Source organism: Trichomonas vaginalis, chromosome IV (genome assembly GCF_026262505.1).
Source record: "Trichomonas vaginalis G3 chromosome IV, whole genome shotgun sequence".
Lineage (NCBI taxonomy): Eukaryota > Parabasalia > Trichomonadida > Trichomonadidae > Trichomonas > Trichomonas vaginalis.
Window position 1 is genome coordinate 19,983,609 of NC_067206.1, and position 15,047 is coordinate 19,998,655.

General features: G+C 37.1%; 17 protein-coding genes and 1 pseudogene across 18 annotated transcripts, besides 1 other annotated feature; 13 read left to right on the forward strand and 5 right to left on the reverse strand.

Moving 5' to 3' along the window:
- Positions 1 to 48: 48 nt before the first annotated feature.
- On the forward strand, positions 49 to 1,321 carry TVAGG3_0132080 (kinase-related family; the record flags this gene model as incomplete). The annotated part of the gene is made up of 1 exon (XM_051223971.1): positions 49 to 1,321. A coding segment is annotated over one exon (1,273 nt), but the record flags the coding sequence as incomplete, so codon positions are not given.
- Positions 1,322 to 1,695: 374 nt separating this feature from the next.
- Positions 1,696 to 15,047: part of a mobile genetic element that runs on past the window's edge.
- Positions 2,005 to 2,730, forward strand: TVAGG3_0132100 (protein of unknown function, DUF4106 family; the record flags this gene model as incomplete). Its single annotated transcript, XM_051223972.1, has 1 exon — positions 2,005 to 2,730. A coding segment is annotated over one exon (726 nt), but the record flags the coding sequence as incomplete, so codon positions are not given.
- TVAGG3_0132110 (uncharacterized protein) lies at positions 2,763 to 3,238 on the forward strand (the record flags this gene model as incomplete). Its single annotated transcript, XM_051223973.1, has 1 exon — positions 2,763 to 3,238. A coding segment is annotated over one exon (476 nt), but the record flags the coding sequence as incomplete, so codon positions are not given.
- TVAGG3_0132120 (protein of unknown function, DUF4106 family) lies at positions 4,741 to 5,274 on the forward strand (the record flags this gene model as incomplete). The annotated part of the gene is made up of 1 exon (XM_051223974.1): positions 4,741 to 5,274. One exon carries the CDS (start codon positions 4,741 to 4,743, stop codon positions 5,272 to 5,274), a length of 534 nt encoding a protein of 177 aa, XP_051108960.1.
- TVAGG3_0132130 (uncharacterized protein) lies at positions 5,279 to 6,085 on the forward strand (the record flags this gene model as incomplete). The annotated part of the gene is made up of 1 exon (XM_051223975.1): positions 5,279 to 6,085. One exon carries the CDS (start codon positions 5,279 to 5,281, stop codon positions 6,083 to 6,085), a length of 807 nt encoding a protein of 268 aa, XP_051108961.1.
- On the forward strand, positions 6,114 to 6,687 carry TVAGG3_0132140 (uncharacterized protein; the record flags this gene model as incomplete). Its single annotated transcript, XM_051223976.1, has 1 exon — positions 6,114 to 6,687. A coding segment is annotated over one exon (574 nt), but the record flags the coding sequence as incomplete, so codon positions are not given.
- On the forward strand, positions 6,712 to 7,347 carry TVAGG3_0132150 (Poxvirus D5 protein-like family; the record flags this gene model as incomplete). Its single annotated transcript, XM_051223977.1, has 1 exon — positions 6,712 to 7,347. The coding sequence occupies one exon, from the start codon at positions 6,712 to 6,714 to the stop codon at positions 7,345 to 7,347; it is 636 nt and encodes a 211-aa protein (XP_051108963.1).
- On the forward strand, positions 7,385 to 7,804 carry TVAGG3_0132160 (protein of unknown function, DUF4108 family; the record flags this gene model as incomplete). Its single annotated transcript, XM_051223978.1, has 1 exon — positions 7,385 to 7,804. The coding sequence occupies one exon, from the start codon at positions 7,385 to 7,387 to the stop codon at positions 7,802 to 7,804; it is 420 nt and encodes a 139-aa protein (XP_051108964.1).
- Positions 7,821 to 8,272, reverse strand: TVAGG3_0132170 (annotated as a pseudogene). The gene has a single exon. A coding segment is annotated over exon 1 (452 nt).
- On the reverse strand, positions 9,773 to 10,384 carry TVAGG3_0132180 (organellar and viral DNA polymerase type B; the record flags this gene model as incomplete). Its single annotated transcript, XM_051223979.1, has 1 exon — positions 9,773 to 10,384. The coding sequence occupies one exon, from the start codon at positions 10,382 to 10,384 to the stop codon at positions 9,773 to 9,775; it is 612 nt and encodes a 203-aa protein (XP_051108965.1).
- Positions 10,997 to 11,164, forward strand: TVAGG3_0132190 (uncharacterized protein; the record flags this gene model as incomplete). Its single annotated transcript, XM_051223980.1, has 1 exon — positions 10,997 to 11,164. The coding sequence occupies one exon, from the start codon at positions 10,997 to 10,999 to the stop codon at positions 11,162 to 11,164; it is 168 nt and encodes a 55-aa protein (XP_051108966.1).
- TVAGG3_0132200 (uncharacterized protein) lies at positions 11,195 to 11,785 on the reverse strand (the record flags this gene model as incomplete). Its single annotated transcript, XM_051223981.1, has 1 exon — positions 11,195 to 11,785. One exon carries the CDS (start codon positions 11,783 to 11,785, stop codon positions 11,195 to 11,197), a length of 591 nt encoding a protein of 196 aa, XP_051108967.1.
- On the forward strand, positions 12,055 to 12,284 carry TVAGG3_0132210 (uncharacterized protein; the record flags this gene model as incomplete). The annotated part of the gene is made up of 1 exon (XM_051223982.1): positions 12,055 to 12,284. A coding segment is annotated over one exon (230 nt), but the record flags the coding sequence as incomplete, so codon positions are not given.
- TVAGG3_0132220 (uncharacterized protein) lies at positions 12,477 to 13,061 on the forward strand (the record flags this gene model as incomplete). The annotated part of the gene is made up of 1 exon (XM_051223983.1): positions 12,477 to 13,061. One exon carries the CDS (start codon positions 12,477 to 12,479, stop codon positions 13,059 to 13,061), a length of 585 nt encoding a protein of 194 aa, XP_051108969.1.
- On the forward strand, positions 13,094 to 13,789 carry TVAGG3_0132230 (cytochrome B-C1 complex subunit 6, mitochondrial family; the record flags this gene model as incomplete). The annotated part of the gene is made up of 1 exon (XM_051223984.1): positions 13,094 to 13,789. One exon carries the CDS (start codon positions 13,094 to 13,096, stop codon positions 13,787 to 13,789), a length of 696 nt encoding a protein of 231 aa, XP_051108970.1.
- TVAGG3_0132240 (uncharacterized protein) lies at positions 13,839 to 14,102 on the reverse strand (the record flags this gene model as incomplete). The annotated part of the gene is made up of 1 exon (XM_051223985.1): positions 13,839 to 14,102. The coding sequence occupies one exon, from the start codon at positions 14,100 to 14,102 to the stop codon at positions 13,839 to 13,841; it is 264 nt and encodes an 87-aa protein (XP_051108971.1).
- On the forward strand, positions 14,133 to 14,393 carry TVAGG3_0132250 (uncharacterized protein; the record flags this gene model as incomplete). The annotated part of the gene is made up of 1 exon (XM_001284831.1): positions 14,133 to 14,393. One exon carries the CDS (start codon positions 14,133 to 14,135, stop codon positions 14,391 to 14,393), a length of 261 nt encoding a protein of 86 aa, XP_001284832.1.
- Positions 14,401 to 14,991, reverse strand: TVAGG3_0132260 (DNA/RNA polymerases family; the record flags this gene model as incomplete). Its single annotated transcript, XM_051223986.1, has 1 exon — positions 14,401 to 14,991. One exon carries the CDS (start codon positions 14,989 to 14,991, stop codon positions 14,401 to 14,403), a length of 591 nt encoding a protein of 196 aa, XP_051108972.1.

A 15,047-nucleotide genomic window follows, 5' to 3' on the forward strand; every position in this document is an offset into this window, starting at 1 on the left:
GTACAGTATGAAAACTTAGCACAAGAAAGTAAAAATAACGACGCAGCCATGCAAAAGGCAATGAAAAGCGCAGAATATATAAAAGCTAACAATGACTGGTTAGATGCCCAAGCCAACGCCAAAGCAGCCCAACTTATAGGGTCAATAAGGACAAAAATACAAGCGGATGAAGACAGTTCAAATGAAGCTTTAATGAATGCTGACTTTAAGAACGCCTTCGAAGCTCTTCATAGTAAGGTGAAACTAGTGAACGACTTCTCATCTGGAAAGAAACTGAAGTCTGAAGGTTTCGACAACGAGTTAAGAGAAGTAGCACAAAATATGACGAAAATAACAGATGCAGCAACGAGACAGGCAGTTCAAAGTGCCTATGACGCCGTTAGAGCAACTGTTGTGGAAAGTCAAGAAAAAGAGTTACAACAGACCAAAACAGACCTAGTAAATGCTTTCTTAAAAACGAAAAGTCAGGTAGGACACTATGCTGCAGATGGAACATATGTGCCAGCTGGTGGAACTTATATACCAGCTGGTGGAACTTATATACTAGCTAGTGGAACCTATATACCACCAAACCCTCCAAGAGAAGCACCTGCACCAGGACTACCTAAAACATTTACATCGTCACATGGACACAGACACAGGCATGCACCAAAACCAGCACAACAACCAACAGTTCAAAATCCAACACAACAACCAACACAACAACCAACACAACCAAAACCAACAGTTCAAAACCCTGCACCTGCACCACCTCCACAACCAGCACAACCAAAACCAACAGTTCAAAACCCTGCACCTGCACCACCTCCACAAACAGAGCAAGGACATGAAAGAAGTAGAGAACAAGGAAACCAAGAATTCTTAAAAATGCTAAAGGAAGACTATGGTTACCCAGATACTATTGACTTTAGTGACAGATATAAAGAAGCTATTAGAAAGTTCAAGGAAGAAAATACTGACCCGAACCTATTTAGCTTTATGGCTCAGCATAAAATCGGATATAATTTCAAACCTGGAAAATACAAGCTCGCTAAGGGATATGATTTAATAGCATATCGTCCAAATGACATGAATGAATTTACTCCGAGATATTTTATGTCAGAGATAAATGACAATTCAACTCTCTTCATGAAACGCGTAAAAAATAGAGACGGAACGAAAGAAGAAAGGCTTATGAATGCAGATGACTTAAATAGGGAACTTGTTAAAAACGGTCTCGGAATATATGAAATGCCAGCAGATGAGGTACAAGAAACTCCACAGGAAGAAGTTCAGATACAACCAGACATGGAAGAAATAGTTCAGCAACAACAGCTAGAAGAGCCTGAAGGAAACGAACAAGTCCCTCCTTTGGAAACTAACTTCACAGAACTAGATGAAGATTTGGAACAGCCGAAAAATCTTGACCCTCAACAAGAGTATGAGGTGAATATGGAATCTTTCCAAGAGTCTAAAAAAAATTCGGCTGGCATGGTAGAAGAATATCGAAAAATGTTTGCCGACATACAAAAGACTCCAACACCAGATGAAAATATTCAGCATAGAATGGAAGTACTGAAAGAAAATGTACGCAAATACAATAATCCTTTTTACTTACGACCATATAACGTTCAATCTTTTGCTGAACTCGGTGAAAATAAAAGGTTAAATTTCAACAAAACATATAGAAATGAAACATTGTTTAAAGTTCATTCAGAACCTAACCAATATGGAAACAAACCTACTTTTGTTTCTGCAGACTATGGAACTACAATGAGATGGGGTCATAAAGCTAACCCGGATAGGTGGTTCATAAACTTACAACCACAATTCCAAGAAGTTGTAGACGCAATGGAAGTCAATGGTGAACCAGATTTAGCTGGTATTTTCAGCGCAGCTTTAATGCCATTGAAAGATATGAAACATGCAGATATTTTGGACCAGTATGAAATGAACATGGCTGATGGAAATATAACACCTGACGTTCTAGAACATTTATCTCAAAGAACTACACAGAACCATAGAGATGGTATATTTGGTGAAGAGTTTAGAAAGAAAGTTAGGGAGAGCGAAGGAAGAGAACCTATTGTACATGACCTTGCAAACGAAAGTTTGCAAAATGTCATAAAAACTTACTTTGCAGACAATGAACTGAGAAGGGATGAATATTTAAGAAAACTCAAATGGACAGTACCAAATGAAATGTTAGTATTGAAAAACATGTTCCTTGACAAAATAAAACCAACTACAGAAATAAATGACGCAAGACTGAAACATTGGGTAAAAGCTTTTCCATTCACAAAAGATATTGTTGGTAACATGGAAAGAAAACCAGAATGGCTACAAAAACATATATTTGGAAACGAGCTTATTCCATATGGACAAGCTCTGTTTGAAGAGCTTGAACCGGAAACTCAGGAAAGAGTCATGCAAACAATACGTGAAGACTCAAATACAAACTATGACAAACTCTTTCTAGGATATAGGGTACCTGAGATGGGCGACCAGAGCCCAAAGGCAAAAAGGACATGGGAAATTTACAACATACTAGGTGAACATGAGGCAAAGATGCAACAACTTGAAGCAGAGGGCAAGTTACCAAAGAAGAAGAGAAGAGTAGAACAAAGTGAAAGTAGTGAAGAAGTAACTTCATCTAGTGAAAGTAGTGGCAATGAAGGAAAAAGAAGAGTTAAAAACTCAGTCAGGAAGAAAGTAAAGCTTGGTCCACATGGGTTCTATTATGACAAATAAATCCAACTATTCTATATTTTTACCCATATGAAATGTACGCCGCTCAGAATATAACGCCAACAGTTTTGGATGCCATGAATGGAAATGTTTCCGAATGGTATAACGAATGCGACAATGCCATTAGAAGGTCAGAAATAGTTCCTGGAACTTACGAATATACAACTGCTGTTTCTTATGGAAACGTAGGTGAGTTTGGAGAAGGTTCTTCAACAACAGTAGATATTGCTTGCGACAGGTTTCATATTATTTCTATTGACAACTCATTCTTATACGTGGAACAAGACATTGAAATAAAACCTTCTGCCAAGTTGTCTGACAAGAAAGGTTGCAATGGAATTTTCTATGTCGGATACCAATATGCTCCAGAAGTTTTCATGGGATATAAGATATATTCTAACTCTGACTTAGTTCAAACAGTAACATGGGCAAACTATGAATGGTTCGCTTTGAGAAACTCAGTACAACCACAAGCTAGAGAACAAACAGACCAGTATGCAACCATTGAGAAAATAAGAAGACTTGACCCTAACGTTCCAGGAGTTTATGTTAACCTTTCTGGACAAACTGCAGCAGCAGTAACCAAAGTAAAATGAAACTTAGAGTTCCTTTGTCATCTTTCCTCATCTTCAGGTTTTTAAGATACTTGCCAAACTGGGCAGGAAAAATTTCTATCGAACTTACTCCAAGCAAAAATAACTTAGTCATTGCACCAACACAAGACCCATTCACTCTTACAGACGTAGTGGGAACAAATAAAGTCATTCGCCGACTTTTGCAAAACAAAGTTGACTTAGACTTTGGTTTCTCAAACTTCAACAATGAAGTAAACTATTATTTCAATGCTGCTGGAGACTGCTTGGGACCCAGTTAAGTTCACATGCGAAAAATTTGAATGCAAGAGAATAGAAAGCAGACTTGCAGTCTATATGTTGGACCCAGATATTTCAAATGCTTTAGCTGCCAAATATATTGCAGTTCCACTTATGTTCCCTATACACCAAATATCTGTCAAAGACTTTGCAGGTGAAGTTGGAAACCAAAGTGCTGACCCAGGTGCAAGAACAGATATTGCTTTAACAACTGCAATGAAACATGCAGATACTATGTTTGTACTGTTCAGACGAACTATAAATGACTATTCTTGTTTCTACAACCCCGGTATTAAATATCATATAAACATAGATGGCAAATATTATCCAAGAGAAGAATATTCTACAGTTGAGGATATGAGGTCATACAACTTGACATTAGATGCTATGAACTTTAACAACAACTTCACAACAACCATAACCCTGAAATGCAAAGTTCTATTATGCCATATGTGAAAGTATGGACTCATACAGGAGGTCAAAAAACTCAATATACAAATGGAGACCGTTCAAACTTTTGGCTTGGCATTCCATTTGCTGACTCAGAAGACTTTATGGGTGGTATTTCAACTGTTGGTACAGTTCAAATACAATATACTGGTGACAGAGACGGTCCAGATGAACTGAGAGCAAAGAAGTTTACAAAACCAATAGCACTTTTCACGGAAGATGCTCTTTTGAAGATTCGTTCGATGAAACCTGCTGGGCTCCTCAGATTGGCATAACGACAGCTTCCATCGAGCAGATTTTGGCAGCAGGTCAGTAAGTTGTTCTTGAACTGACTTCTCTCCGTCAAATATTGACAGTACGCCAGTTTTGACATAATATTGTATTATAAACTTTCCTTTAGAAATATCTGTAAGTTTTGAAGTTATATTTTTGTCTGCTTCAAGAACTTTCACCATTTCAGTTATACCAACTTTCTTTGCTTTATGAAAATATTTAGGTTCAGCAAATATGCTATTCTATAACATTTTCCATTGTTTGTGTAAAGAACTATTCTGTCAATGAACTTGTATTGTTTGTGTGTGTAAACTTTGTTCTGCTTCAATTCGAAGAGATACTCGAATACGTCCATCTTTTTATTCTAAGTAAAATGTCATTTCCGAAAAATAGAAGCGTAAGTGTTTCAAAAGGTTTAATGGCGGTGGCAGATGTGAAGTTAAATTCACCAACTCAAACAAACAGTCAAAGTGTTATTGTCAATGTCAAAGACAGAGATGTTGAAGTGGGGAAACCATACGAAGACGAAGATGGTATAACAATTGTTCCTGTAAAAGAACCAACATATCCTGAAGTTAGCAGAGACTTAAGTTCTGTTGCAGATATTCGAAACGACTACCAACAACTGAAAGACAAACTTCAAACTCAGGAGAAGATTTGTCAAGCTTTAGGTATAATGTTAAACTTGGTCGAACACAACCCTGTAAAAGTGAACTCATATGTCATTGCACCTCATGAAGTTTTGAAAGAACTATTGAAACTTTTGACAGAGGCAGACGATATAAACATCAAAGAAATAGAACCCGACGTTAGTTGCTGTGGTGTTTCATATAATGTCATTGACAAGATATACGTTATGAAAGGAGGTGAAACGTTGAACTTAAAATATAGTTTCCCAGACGTTATAAAAATATTTGACGACCACAACATTTCATTAAAATTTATTTGCTAAGTAAATGGCAGAAGACATAGTGGTTTATACTATTACGACTAAAAACCCTGAGTCATATAATTCTATAACAACAAACTTACAAAGTCCTCAAGGACGATATTGTAAACTAACCTTAAACACAATGACGACTAAAGCTTGTTTTGCTCTTTTGACACCAGAAGATTTTATTGTTGTGAATGGTAAAAAATACTCCTTTGAAGATACTTACTCAGATATACCACCAACAGGTTTTGTTGACTTATTTAATACTTTAAGGACGAGTGTAACATGTGCTGCAACTAGAGCAGGTTTCATTATGTTTGGATGTCCGACTGAGTTTACTATAAACAATATGAGCTATAATACAAAACTTATATCTGGTTTTTACTACCAACAGTTTCCTATAACAGGAAAAGGTGTCATACAAGGAATGTCTGTTCCATTGACTTTAAGTACACCTATTTTATATATTGTTTCAAACTTAGGTTCAAAGTGTTATTCGAATGTCGACAGAAACTACTATGACCAAAAGATACTTATGCGTATAAACAACACTTTCTCTGCTGGTTTGCCTATTGTTCATTCGAATGCAGAGTTTTCAGCTTTAGTAAACTCAAACACTTTAGCAAACATAAACTTAACCTTAGTTGACGCAAACTTTGTTCCTGTAAAACTTTTATGTCCTATGTATTTGTCAATGACGGCAGAAAGTTTCGAATTGGAAGATGCAACTGGTGAAAGTATTGTATTACAAGAACAACTTCAACAACAAATAGCTCAAGAACAACAAATGCAACAAATAGCTCAAGAACAACAAATAGCTCAGGAATAAAAAAATATTTTTTTTTATTTTTATAAAAATGTACAGAATAGATGTTTCAGATTTTTATGACTTCCAAACATTCAGAAATATGTGTCCATTTCGAGACTATAACAAAGCAGTCGAGAATTTGAAACGTTTAGTCATTTATGTCGACTCTGCCCCAGAATGTTATGTTATGAAAGAATGGGATGTTGTCTTTAACAAACCTAAAGCGACAATAGTTTCAGAACAAGAATGTAGACAGAAACTTAAGAAAATAAAAGTCGTACAAGTTGGCATGAAGATGTTAGATGCTTGGGATATCTTATTGTCAAAACTTGAAGATTTTTCAGTTCGTGGTATAAAGTTCTATACACCTTCTCCAAACTTCTATTCTATCTTCACTGGATATAAATACGAACAAGTAGAATGGAAAGAAAATATTATAGAAGCTTGGTTAGACCATGTCAAAGAAATTATATGCAATGGAAACGAAAGAGTCTATGAGTATATCTTATGTTGGTTTGCAAACATCTTACAACATCCAAGTGCTAAAAATGAAACTGCTCTCATTATAATTGGAAAACAAGGAACAGGTAAGAACACTTCTTTACAGATATCTTATGCAAACTGTTAGAGGCTATTCGAACCCGAATATGACAAACTTAGAAAACATCTGCGGTAAATTTAACTCTTCAATAGAGAATATGAAACTTATAGTATGTAACGAACTTCAAAGTATAGATACAACAAAAGTTTTGAACTCAGATGCTTTGAAGAGTCTTATAACAGATAAAGTTGGAGTTGTTGAAAGAAAATATAAAGACCAAAGAGTTTGTGAAAATGTTGCAAACTTCATTATGGTTTCAAACAATGCTGTTCCGATGAAGTTAGAAAGTTCTGACAGAAGATATGTAGTTGTCAGAACGTCAGATTCTCATATGCAAGATACAGAATATTTTGACGACTTAGCAGAAACTTTGACATCTGACTTTTACAACCACTTGTTCTCATATTTTATGACATTAGATATTTCAAAGTTCAATCCAAGACAAATTCCACATACCGAAGAGAGACAAACATTGTTAGAAGCAAACAAGAGTGTATATGAACTGTTCATAGATGAAACTGACTTTGAGTGTTTAGATGAAAGGTCATTGTACGATTCGTATAAACAATATTGTCAAGAGTATGGTTATATGACAGCGTCTAAACGAACATTCTTGGCAAATGTCAAAAGTCTTTTAGATGTACAGAATGGTGTATATACAAAGAAAAATTTTTCTGAGTAAATTTTAAAAAAAAATATTTTTTTATCCGATAGAAAAGATGACAAAATTCATCTCAGTAAACAAGTACATGTCAGGACTTAAAGAAGAACTAGACCCATTCACATATTTGAATGTTTACTTCTACCATTTTGAAAAGTCTTCATTCAGCAAAGTTTGGAACATCGAACCAGTTAAGTTTGCTATTGTGACTAAAAATGGTGCGAAATTTGAAGACTTAGACATAGAAGGTTTGTTAACAGTCAAAGAAAGTTTTGACAGAAGGTTTTCAAACCTTAAAGAAGGCAAAGCATACAAACTTGTTATACCTTATGAACCAAAGAAAGCAGACGACTATGAATATTATGAGTCTAAGATAGTTGAAGTTCAAGGTAAATTGGGTAAAAAGATTTTAGAGTCTAAGCCAGTGTTTACTCCTAAAGAGGAAGAGAACATTGACATTGACCCAGAAATGTTCTAAAAATAAAATTTTATTTTTACATGTCAAATTTCTTTTTCTCTGGAACTGGTTCAGGTTCTTTCTTCTCTTCTTCTACTTTCTTTTCTTTCTTTTCTCTCTTCTTCTTTTCTGGTGGAGTTATGTCAAATTTCTCAGAACCATATTTTGTAAAAGTTCTTTGTCCTTTAATAGCTCTTCTATTCTGTTTGCTATTTCATCTTCAAGAACAGCGCATGTGTCTTCTTTGCATTCTAAGAACTTTTGTTGGACTTCATCTTTCCAATCGGCGTCATCTCTGTCAACAAGTCTGTCATTGACAAATTTTAAGACTGCTCTGCTTAATGTTTTATGGTTCTTGTCATATTCCCAGAAACAGAACTTTAGAACAAATTCCCCTTTCTTGTTTACACTATGTAAGATTTTATGGTCGACAGATGTTTTGCTGTCGAAAAGCTTGTCTCGAATATAGATGGCGAAATCGCTAGACATTTTCTAAAAGATAAAAATTTTAATTTTTCTAAAAATATGTTAGAAAAAAAGTTTGCTGACATTGACAAAAAATTTGAGAATGTTTTAAATAAGAACAAGAGGAAGTTGGAAAATGCTCAGATAAAACCCATACATGACAAGTTCTTATTTGCTCAGAATGGTATAACAGGTCTAATTGCACCACCTGGGTCGGGTAAGACTTTCACTTATCTTAAAATGGCTGCACAACAACAAGAACTAGATGAGAAGAACCCATTCTATGAGTTAGTTGTTATTTGTAGTACTTCGGGTCAATTTGACCAAACCGTAAATTCGTTCAAAGATATTATAAAGAAGTCTAAGTTAGTATGTATAAAAGACTCTGAGTTGTTAGATTGGATAAAGAAGTACCAAAGAAGAGTTTTGAAGTACAATGCTATAAATGAGTATATAAATTCTAAGTTTAAAGACCCAAATGAGGAAATGCAGAGAATATTAGAGAAGAAACACTTCAGAAACAAACAGAAAGAGATAGAATACATTTCGAAGAAATTGCAATCTTACGATTGGAAGACTTACCCTCATAGATGTCTTCTTATCTTAGATGATTTCGCCTCTCATCCTTTGTTAAAGAATAGAGAACAAGACATGTGTCGAATTCTTAAGAAGCTCAGACACTTTAACATCTCAGTTGTCATTTGTGTACAGACAGCAAAGAGTTTAAGTAAGGATGTAAAGAGAATACTTACTGACATTGTACTTTTCCCTGGATTGTCCGAAGACGATTTCATGGAACTTATGAAAGAGTCCATGGCAGGTAAGTTTGACAGACATGAACTATGGGAGAAGTACAAAGTCATACAAGACCCTCATACTTCTTTCAGAATTCATATCTACGCAAACAAAGTTCAAATTGTAAAAAGTCAAGCGTAAAAAATGTAAGTGTTTAGTCTTAGTCTGTTGTGGTTCTGCAGCTTTCGGTTCTTCTGGCTTTGGAATGGACTCGGTTGGTGGTACGTCGGACATTCGTTTGTGTCCTGTCGGAAGGAAGGACTTTTCCTGTTGGAAGGAAAAATTTTTCCTGTTGGAAGGAAGAGTTCTTCCTGTTGGAAGGAAAATTTTTTCCTGTTGGAAGGAAAATTTTTTCCTGTCGGAAGGAAAATTTTTTCCTGTCGGAAGGAAAAATTTTTCCTGAAGGTCGGCCAAAAAGTTCTCAATTTTCGAAAATTTGAATGGTTTACGGACGGACAACTGGAAAAATTTTTCCTGTTGGAAGGAAAATTTTTTCCTGTCGGAAGGAAAATTTTTTCCTGTTGGAAGGAAAATTTTTTCCTGTCGGAAGGAAGAGTTCTTCCTGTCGGAAGGAAAATTTTTTCCTGTCGGAAGGAAGAACTTGGAATGCCAGAAGGAAATTTTTTTCCTGTCGGAAGGAAGGACTCGGAATGCCAGAAGGATTTGACAAGGCAATTTATCATCTAGAGCTACCTGAGCCATCTGAAGTCAAGCGTAAAAATAAACGCTTTACATGTATTTTTCAGCAACTTCGTCAAATAATTTTATAGCTTTATCTATCTCATCTACTTCAAACGTTTCTTTACCTTTCGTGGGAGCACCATACATTTTCTCAAACTTTTCAAGTAGTTCTGTTTCTGCAGCTCTCATATCGTTAACAAACACAACCTTGACTCTATTGACTGTACTGTCATATCTTTGAGTTATATTATATGTTCTTCCTATCTTATATCTCTTTGTATTGAAGTCCTTCGGTTTCTGAACGATGTAAAGTAAGCCTTCACTGCAACGTTCCGTATCGAATGAACCATGTGTTATGAAGTTATATCCAACAACTGGGTCTAACCATAACAAAACTATTGGTATAAGACTTTTGTCTATAAGATATGCTGTAGTTCCACAGAATCTTACCGATATCATAAGCTCAGGATTTCTTGTCAAAATTTTCTGAGTTGAAGCAATTCCAACCCAATGCCATGTTTTCTTTCCAGATGGAGATAAAATGTCTGACAAAGAATATTTGTTGTATTTCTTTGAGTATCTTACGTTTAAATCACCAATTCTAACCATTTTGGTGTCATTGTCTATCTTTCTAACTGTTTCAAACTCAACCTTTAACATTTTCTGTCTTTACATACAAAATAAAAAATATTTTTTTAAAAAAACTAACGTTATTTTTTTATTTTGTATAAAAGATATGATTTCAGGGATTTTTTTGACGAAGTGCAAAAGTTCACTTCGTCAAAAATAACAGTTATATAATGAAATTTGGTCATTTTTTCACGATTTTCATGAGTTTTAGGCGAGTAAGATTTTTTACGTACTCGCAATTTTTCACGATTTTCATAGAGTTTTAGGCGAGTAAGATTTTTTATTTTGTATAAAAGATATGATTTCAGGGATTTTTTTGACGAAGTGCAAAAGTTCACTTCGTCAAAAATAACAGTTATATAATGAAATTTGGTCATTTTTTTCATGTCAGAAGACTCGAAGGTGCAACACTTCCAAAATACCGACGAACTCAGAAGAGCAGCATGGCAGTATGTTCTTGACAACTTCTTTGAGTTCTCTAGGTACACCTTGGAAAATGCTGAAGAACTCCGACACAGAGAATTTGGAGAAATTGCGCTCCAATACTACCTTGACAAACAAAGGGTAAAATAAGACTAAAAACTTAACGTTTAAAAAGTGACATTTTTAATGAGCTCCGAGTCACCGAGAAAACTTGGTCAGATGTTAGCAGCTTACTTCCCTGAGGAGGATGGAAGCGTTACATACGTAAGGTTCAAAAACAACGAACCTGGAATTGCGTACCAAATTCGCAATTACATGACCATGGAAGAGTACGAAAGGTTCCTACAAGAGAAACCAGCTCTAAACAACTCAGAAAAGAAAGAATAAAAAGTTTAACTCGTAATTGTTTTTATTTTTTTACTTGTATGGGCAAGCTGCAAGAATGAAGTCGACTATCTCAGTCTTTGTCTTGACGAGCTGGACGGCTCTTGCGAGTACATCTGTTTTGCGGTCTCCAGCTGGTGTCTGACCTTCGTAATTGCGCATGTTCTTGAGAGCTCCAACTGTAAATGGTTGTAGGATGAAGAGTCTCTCAGACTGCTTGAGGTAGTCGTCTCTGTCTTTGACCGAATCTGTGGTACGAGTCGAATCGGTCGATTTGAGGGAAGAGACTGAAAGCCTGTCGTCTTCCATTGGAGCTGTAGCATACTCTTTGCGTAAGCGGTTCAGACCTTCTTCGAAGTCTTGGTCTCTCTTCGATTGAGATTGGAATTGGAATTGCTGGGGTGGAGCTTGCTGGAACATCCAAGGGTTGGGGAAGTAAGGCATAGGCTGAGGAGGAGGGTAGTTCGGGAAGCCTTGTGGTGGGTAGTAACATTGAGGTGGAAATTGGTAGTAATTTGGTGGAGGTACTTGCTGGAACTGAGGTTGCTGAGGAGACTGTTGTGGTTCTGCAGCTTTCGGTTTTTCTGGCTTTGGAATGGACTCGGTTGGTGGTACGTCACTCATCCGTTTGTGTCCTGTCGGAAGGAAGAACTTTTTCTGTCGGAAGGAAAAACTTTTTCTGTCGGAAGGAAAAACTTTTTCTGTCGGAAGGAAAAACTTTTTCTGTCGGAAGGAAAAACTTTTTCTGAATTTCGACCAAAAAGTTCTCAATTTTCGAAAATTTGAATGGTTTACGGACGGACAACTGGAAGAGTTCTTCCTGTCGTCGGGAAAAATTTTTCCCTTTGTCCGGAAAATTTTTTCCAGTTGTCGGGAAAACATTTTCCTGTCGGATGGAAGAACTTGGAATGCAAGAAAGACTTGACGAGGCAATTTACCTAATTGAAATTAACGACTGCTTAAAAGACTACTTGCGCAAGGTAATGAAGCCCAAGGTCAAGTTCATCTCTATTTCTGGAAGGTCTACACTTCAGCTCGAGACTTCGACTGGAATTCCAATTCAAATACCAGACGGGACAGCCTACGATGGCATAAAGGACGCCAAAAGAGAAGCTCTTGTTAAGTTCCTAAACAAACGTCCTTGGATAAAATACCAAACAAGGAGAACCCCTACCCCATATGAAATTGGCAATTCAGTCTCTCCTTCACTTCTCTGGTCAGCCGTTCTACATAACCTCAGAAGGCGACCTCCAACCAGTTCAGCAAACATCTATATGGCACGTTTAGAGTAAAAACATTTTTTTTCATTTTTTGAATGAAGCAAGTTAAATTCGTCCCACACCAAACTCAATGGACCGATGAAGAGTTTCAAGCTATGGTTGAAGGTGTTGAGAACGACATAGACGGCGAACTTGAAGGAGCTCAAATCACAATTGCAACCAAAATTGCAGAAGTCAAGGAACAGATAGCTCCACTTAAAGCTACCAAAGCTACTCTTGACCTCATGGATAGTTACCGTTTAGATGTCAAGAGTGGAATAAGACAATTAAAATTAAAACTTCTAAACTACGAAGCTATACTCCAAAAGTTAGCAGAAATGAGAAGATTTTACCAGAGCTACTTACATGTAAGGGACTTACCTTCAAGCAGTCCGACCAAAGATGAATTTGTTGACATTGTCCCAATTTTGTCCGAAAGTCAGCTCAGATGTTTCGAACTGCTCCCAACATATCCAGAATATGAACGTTTGCCTGAACTCTTCCACAATCTCAAAAAACGTTTTTTGGTTCTCATGTTCGAAACTTTTATCGGAAGAGACAACAAACGTTCAGAAGAAGAACAAGATATTATTTTAAACTTGTTGTATGACTTAACCGTCATAACAAGCTTTTTAAAGTAAAACCGTCATTCTCAAACCACTTCATTTTTTCGATGTCCGAACAAGCACCGAAGCCAAACTCAATGGCAGATGTCCTTTCAAGGTTGCCAGACAAGCGCCCAGTTCAAATTCAAATTGCCCAATTGAACGCTCATCTGACAAACACCATTCAGACTCTCCAAAGTAGTCTTATGGAAGAGATAACCAATCTCAAAGTCGAAGTCCTCACGAACCAAGCTGCCAATAAGAAAGTCCTGAACGATTTCGCGGAAACCTTGCGCCAATACAACATAGAGAACCAAAACCTTGCCAGACTCATCTACCGTTTCTTCGAAGAGATAGACGCCATCTGGAAGGTACTCGGAAAGGACAGAACATGCAACACCGTACTTCGTGAACACAGAATTGCCGAAGGTATTATCAAAGAAGAGGAAGAAGAGGAAGAAGAGAAACACGAAGAAGAGAAACACGAAGAAAAGGAAGTTTGGGCAACCCTTGTTGCCGATGACGCTTACGAAATTTCCCAACCCTACCCATACAAAATCCGCAACAAGGGGACAGGCAAGGTTCTTACCCCAGTCCTCAACAACTTGGGACACTTGAACCTTAACCTTCGGAATTACGGTGCAATTTCCATGGGAAGGCTTGTCGGTATGCAATGGGTTCCAAATCCAGACAAGAAGTCGAGGGTCAGACACATTGACGGTGACAAGCTCAACAACCGTAAGGAGAACCTCGAGTGGTTCTAAGAGTAAAAAAAATTTATTTTAGGGGGAAACCCCAAGTAAATTTAGGTGTTTATTTGGATAAGTATGTTAAATTAAGGGAAATTTGCAAAATTAGTTCCCGACCTTTGAATTGGACTCTTTCGTTATCCCAGTTGCGTAGGAGGTCGTCCCAGAGGAGTTGGTAGAATTGCCAATCCAAGGACGATTTGTCCTCCCAGGCATTGAGGATGTACTGCTCGTAGAGTTTCATGACCTCTGCCTTGCACCAGACACCCTCTCCCTTGGAACGTAAGGCTTCTTCGAAGTGCTCGAATGCGATTGGCTGCTTGACCATCCGAAATGACACTTTTTGTCCGTTTGGTCAATGTTCGTGTCTCGTGCCATAGTCGACGAAAATACAGACAAACAGGTTATATATGAGTTTGAGACCAAGAATGGTGTAACTCGACCTGTCCGATTCAAAGACTCCGAGGGCGACCATGAAATTAAACGGAAATTAGCTAGGAAGGAATATAAAATGGACTGGTTGCCACCACCTCCACCTCCACCACCTTTACCTGTTCCTCAAGTAAATAAGCCTTTCACGTTCCCAAGAATTCCCACATTTAAATTCAAATTCGAATAAAAATTTTTTATTTCATGCAATGTTTTATTTCTGTGCCGTCTTCAAGTATGCCCCAGTACTTACGCTTGGAGAGGACATGAACTTCTGAAAATACCTTACCTAGCTTAAAACAGCCCATCTTTTCACCGACCATTCCCATTTCAATGAGTTTGTTATAGCCTTCTTCGTTCGTCATGAGTGCGTCAATGTTCTCATAGTAAACCACAACTTTCGATTTGACTTCGGAGAAGAATTTGTTGTAGTTGTCAAGGACTGCCTTTGCGAACTGAGGGTAAGACCAATGTTCGACAATAGATTTTAATGTGGTTACTAAGCCATTTTGACCTTGAGTAAATTCGTACTTCAAAACAAAAGGAGAAAACCTTTCAACAAAGTTGTCGACCTTCTCATAATGTTTACTCTTCATCTTTTGAGGTTTCTTAATGGAATATCCCCATGTCGAATTCATAAGCAATTTGAGTGTCATTGCAAGTTTGGGGTTTGAAGCTTTCCTAATATCATACAGTTGTTGTATGACTTTTCCAACTGTATAGTTCCTTCCCGGGAACTCACCATCTTCGTTTGGAATTCCAGTCGGAATATATTGGACAAACCTCATGTACGCAGCGTTAAGGTCGACATAGTATATCTTTTCGTTTGAGTCGAACTTGTCGC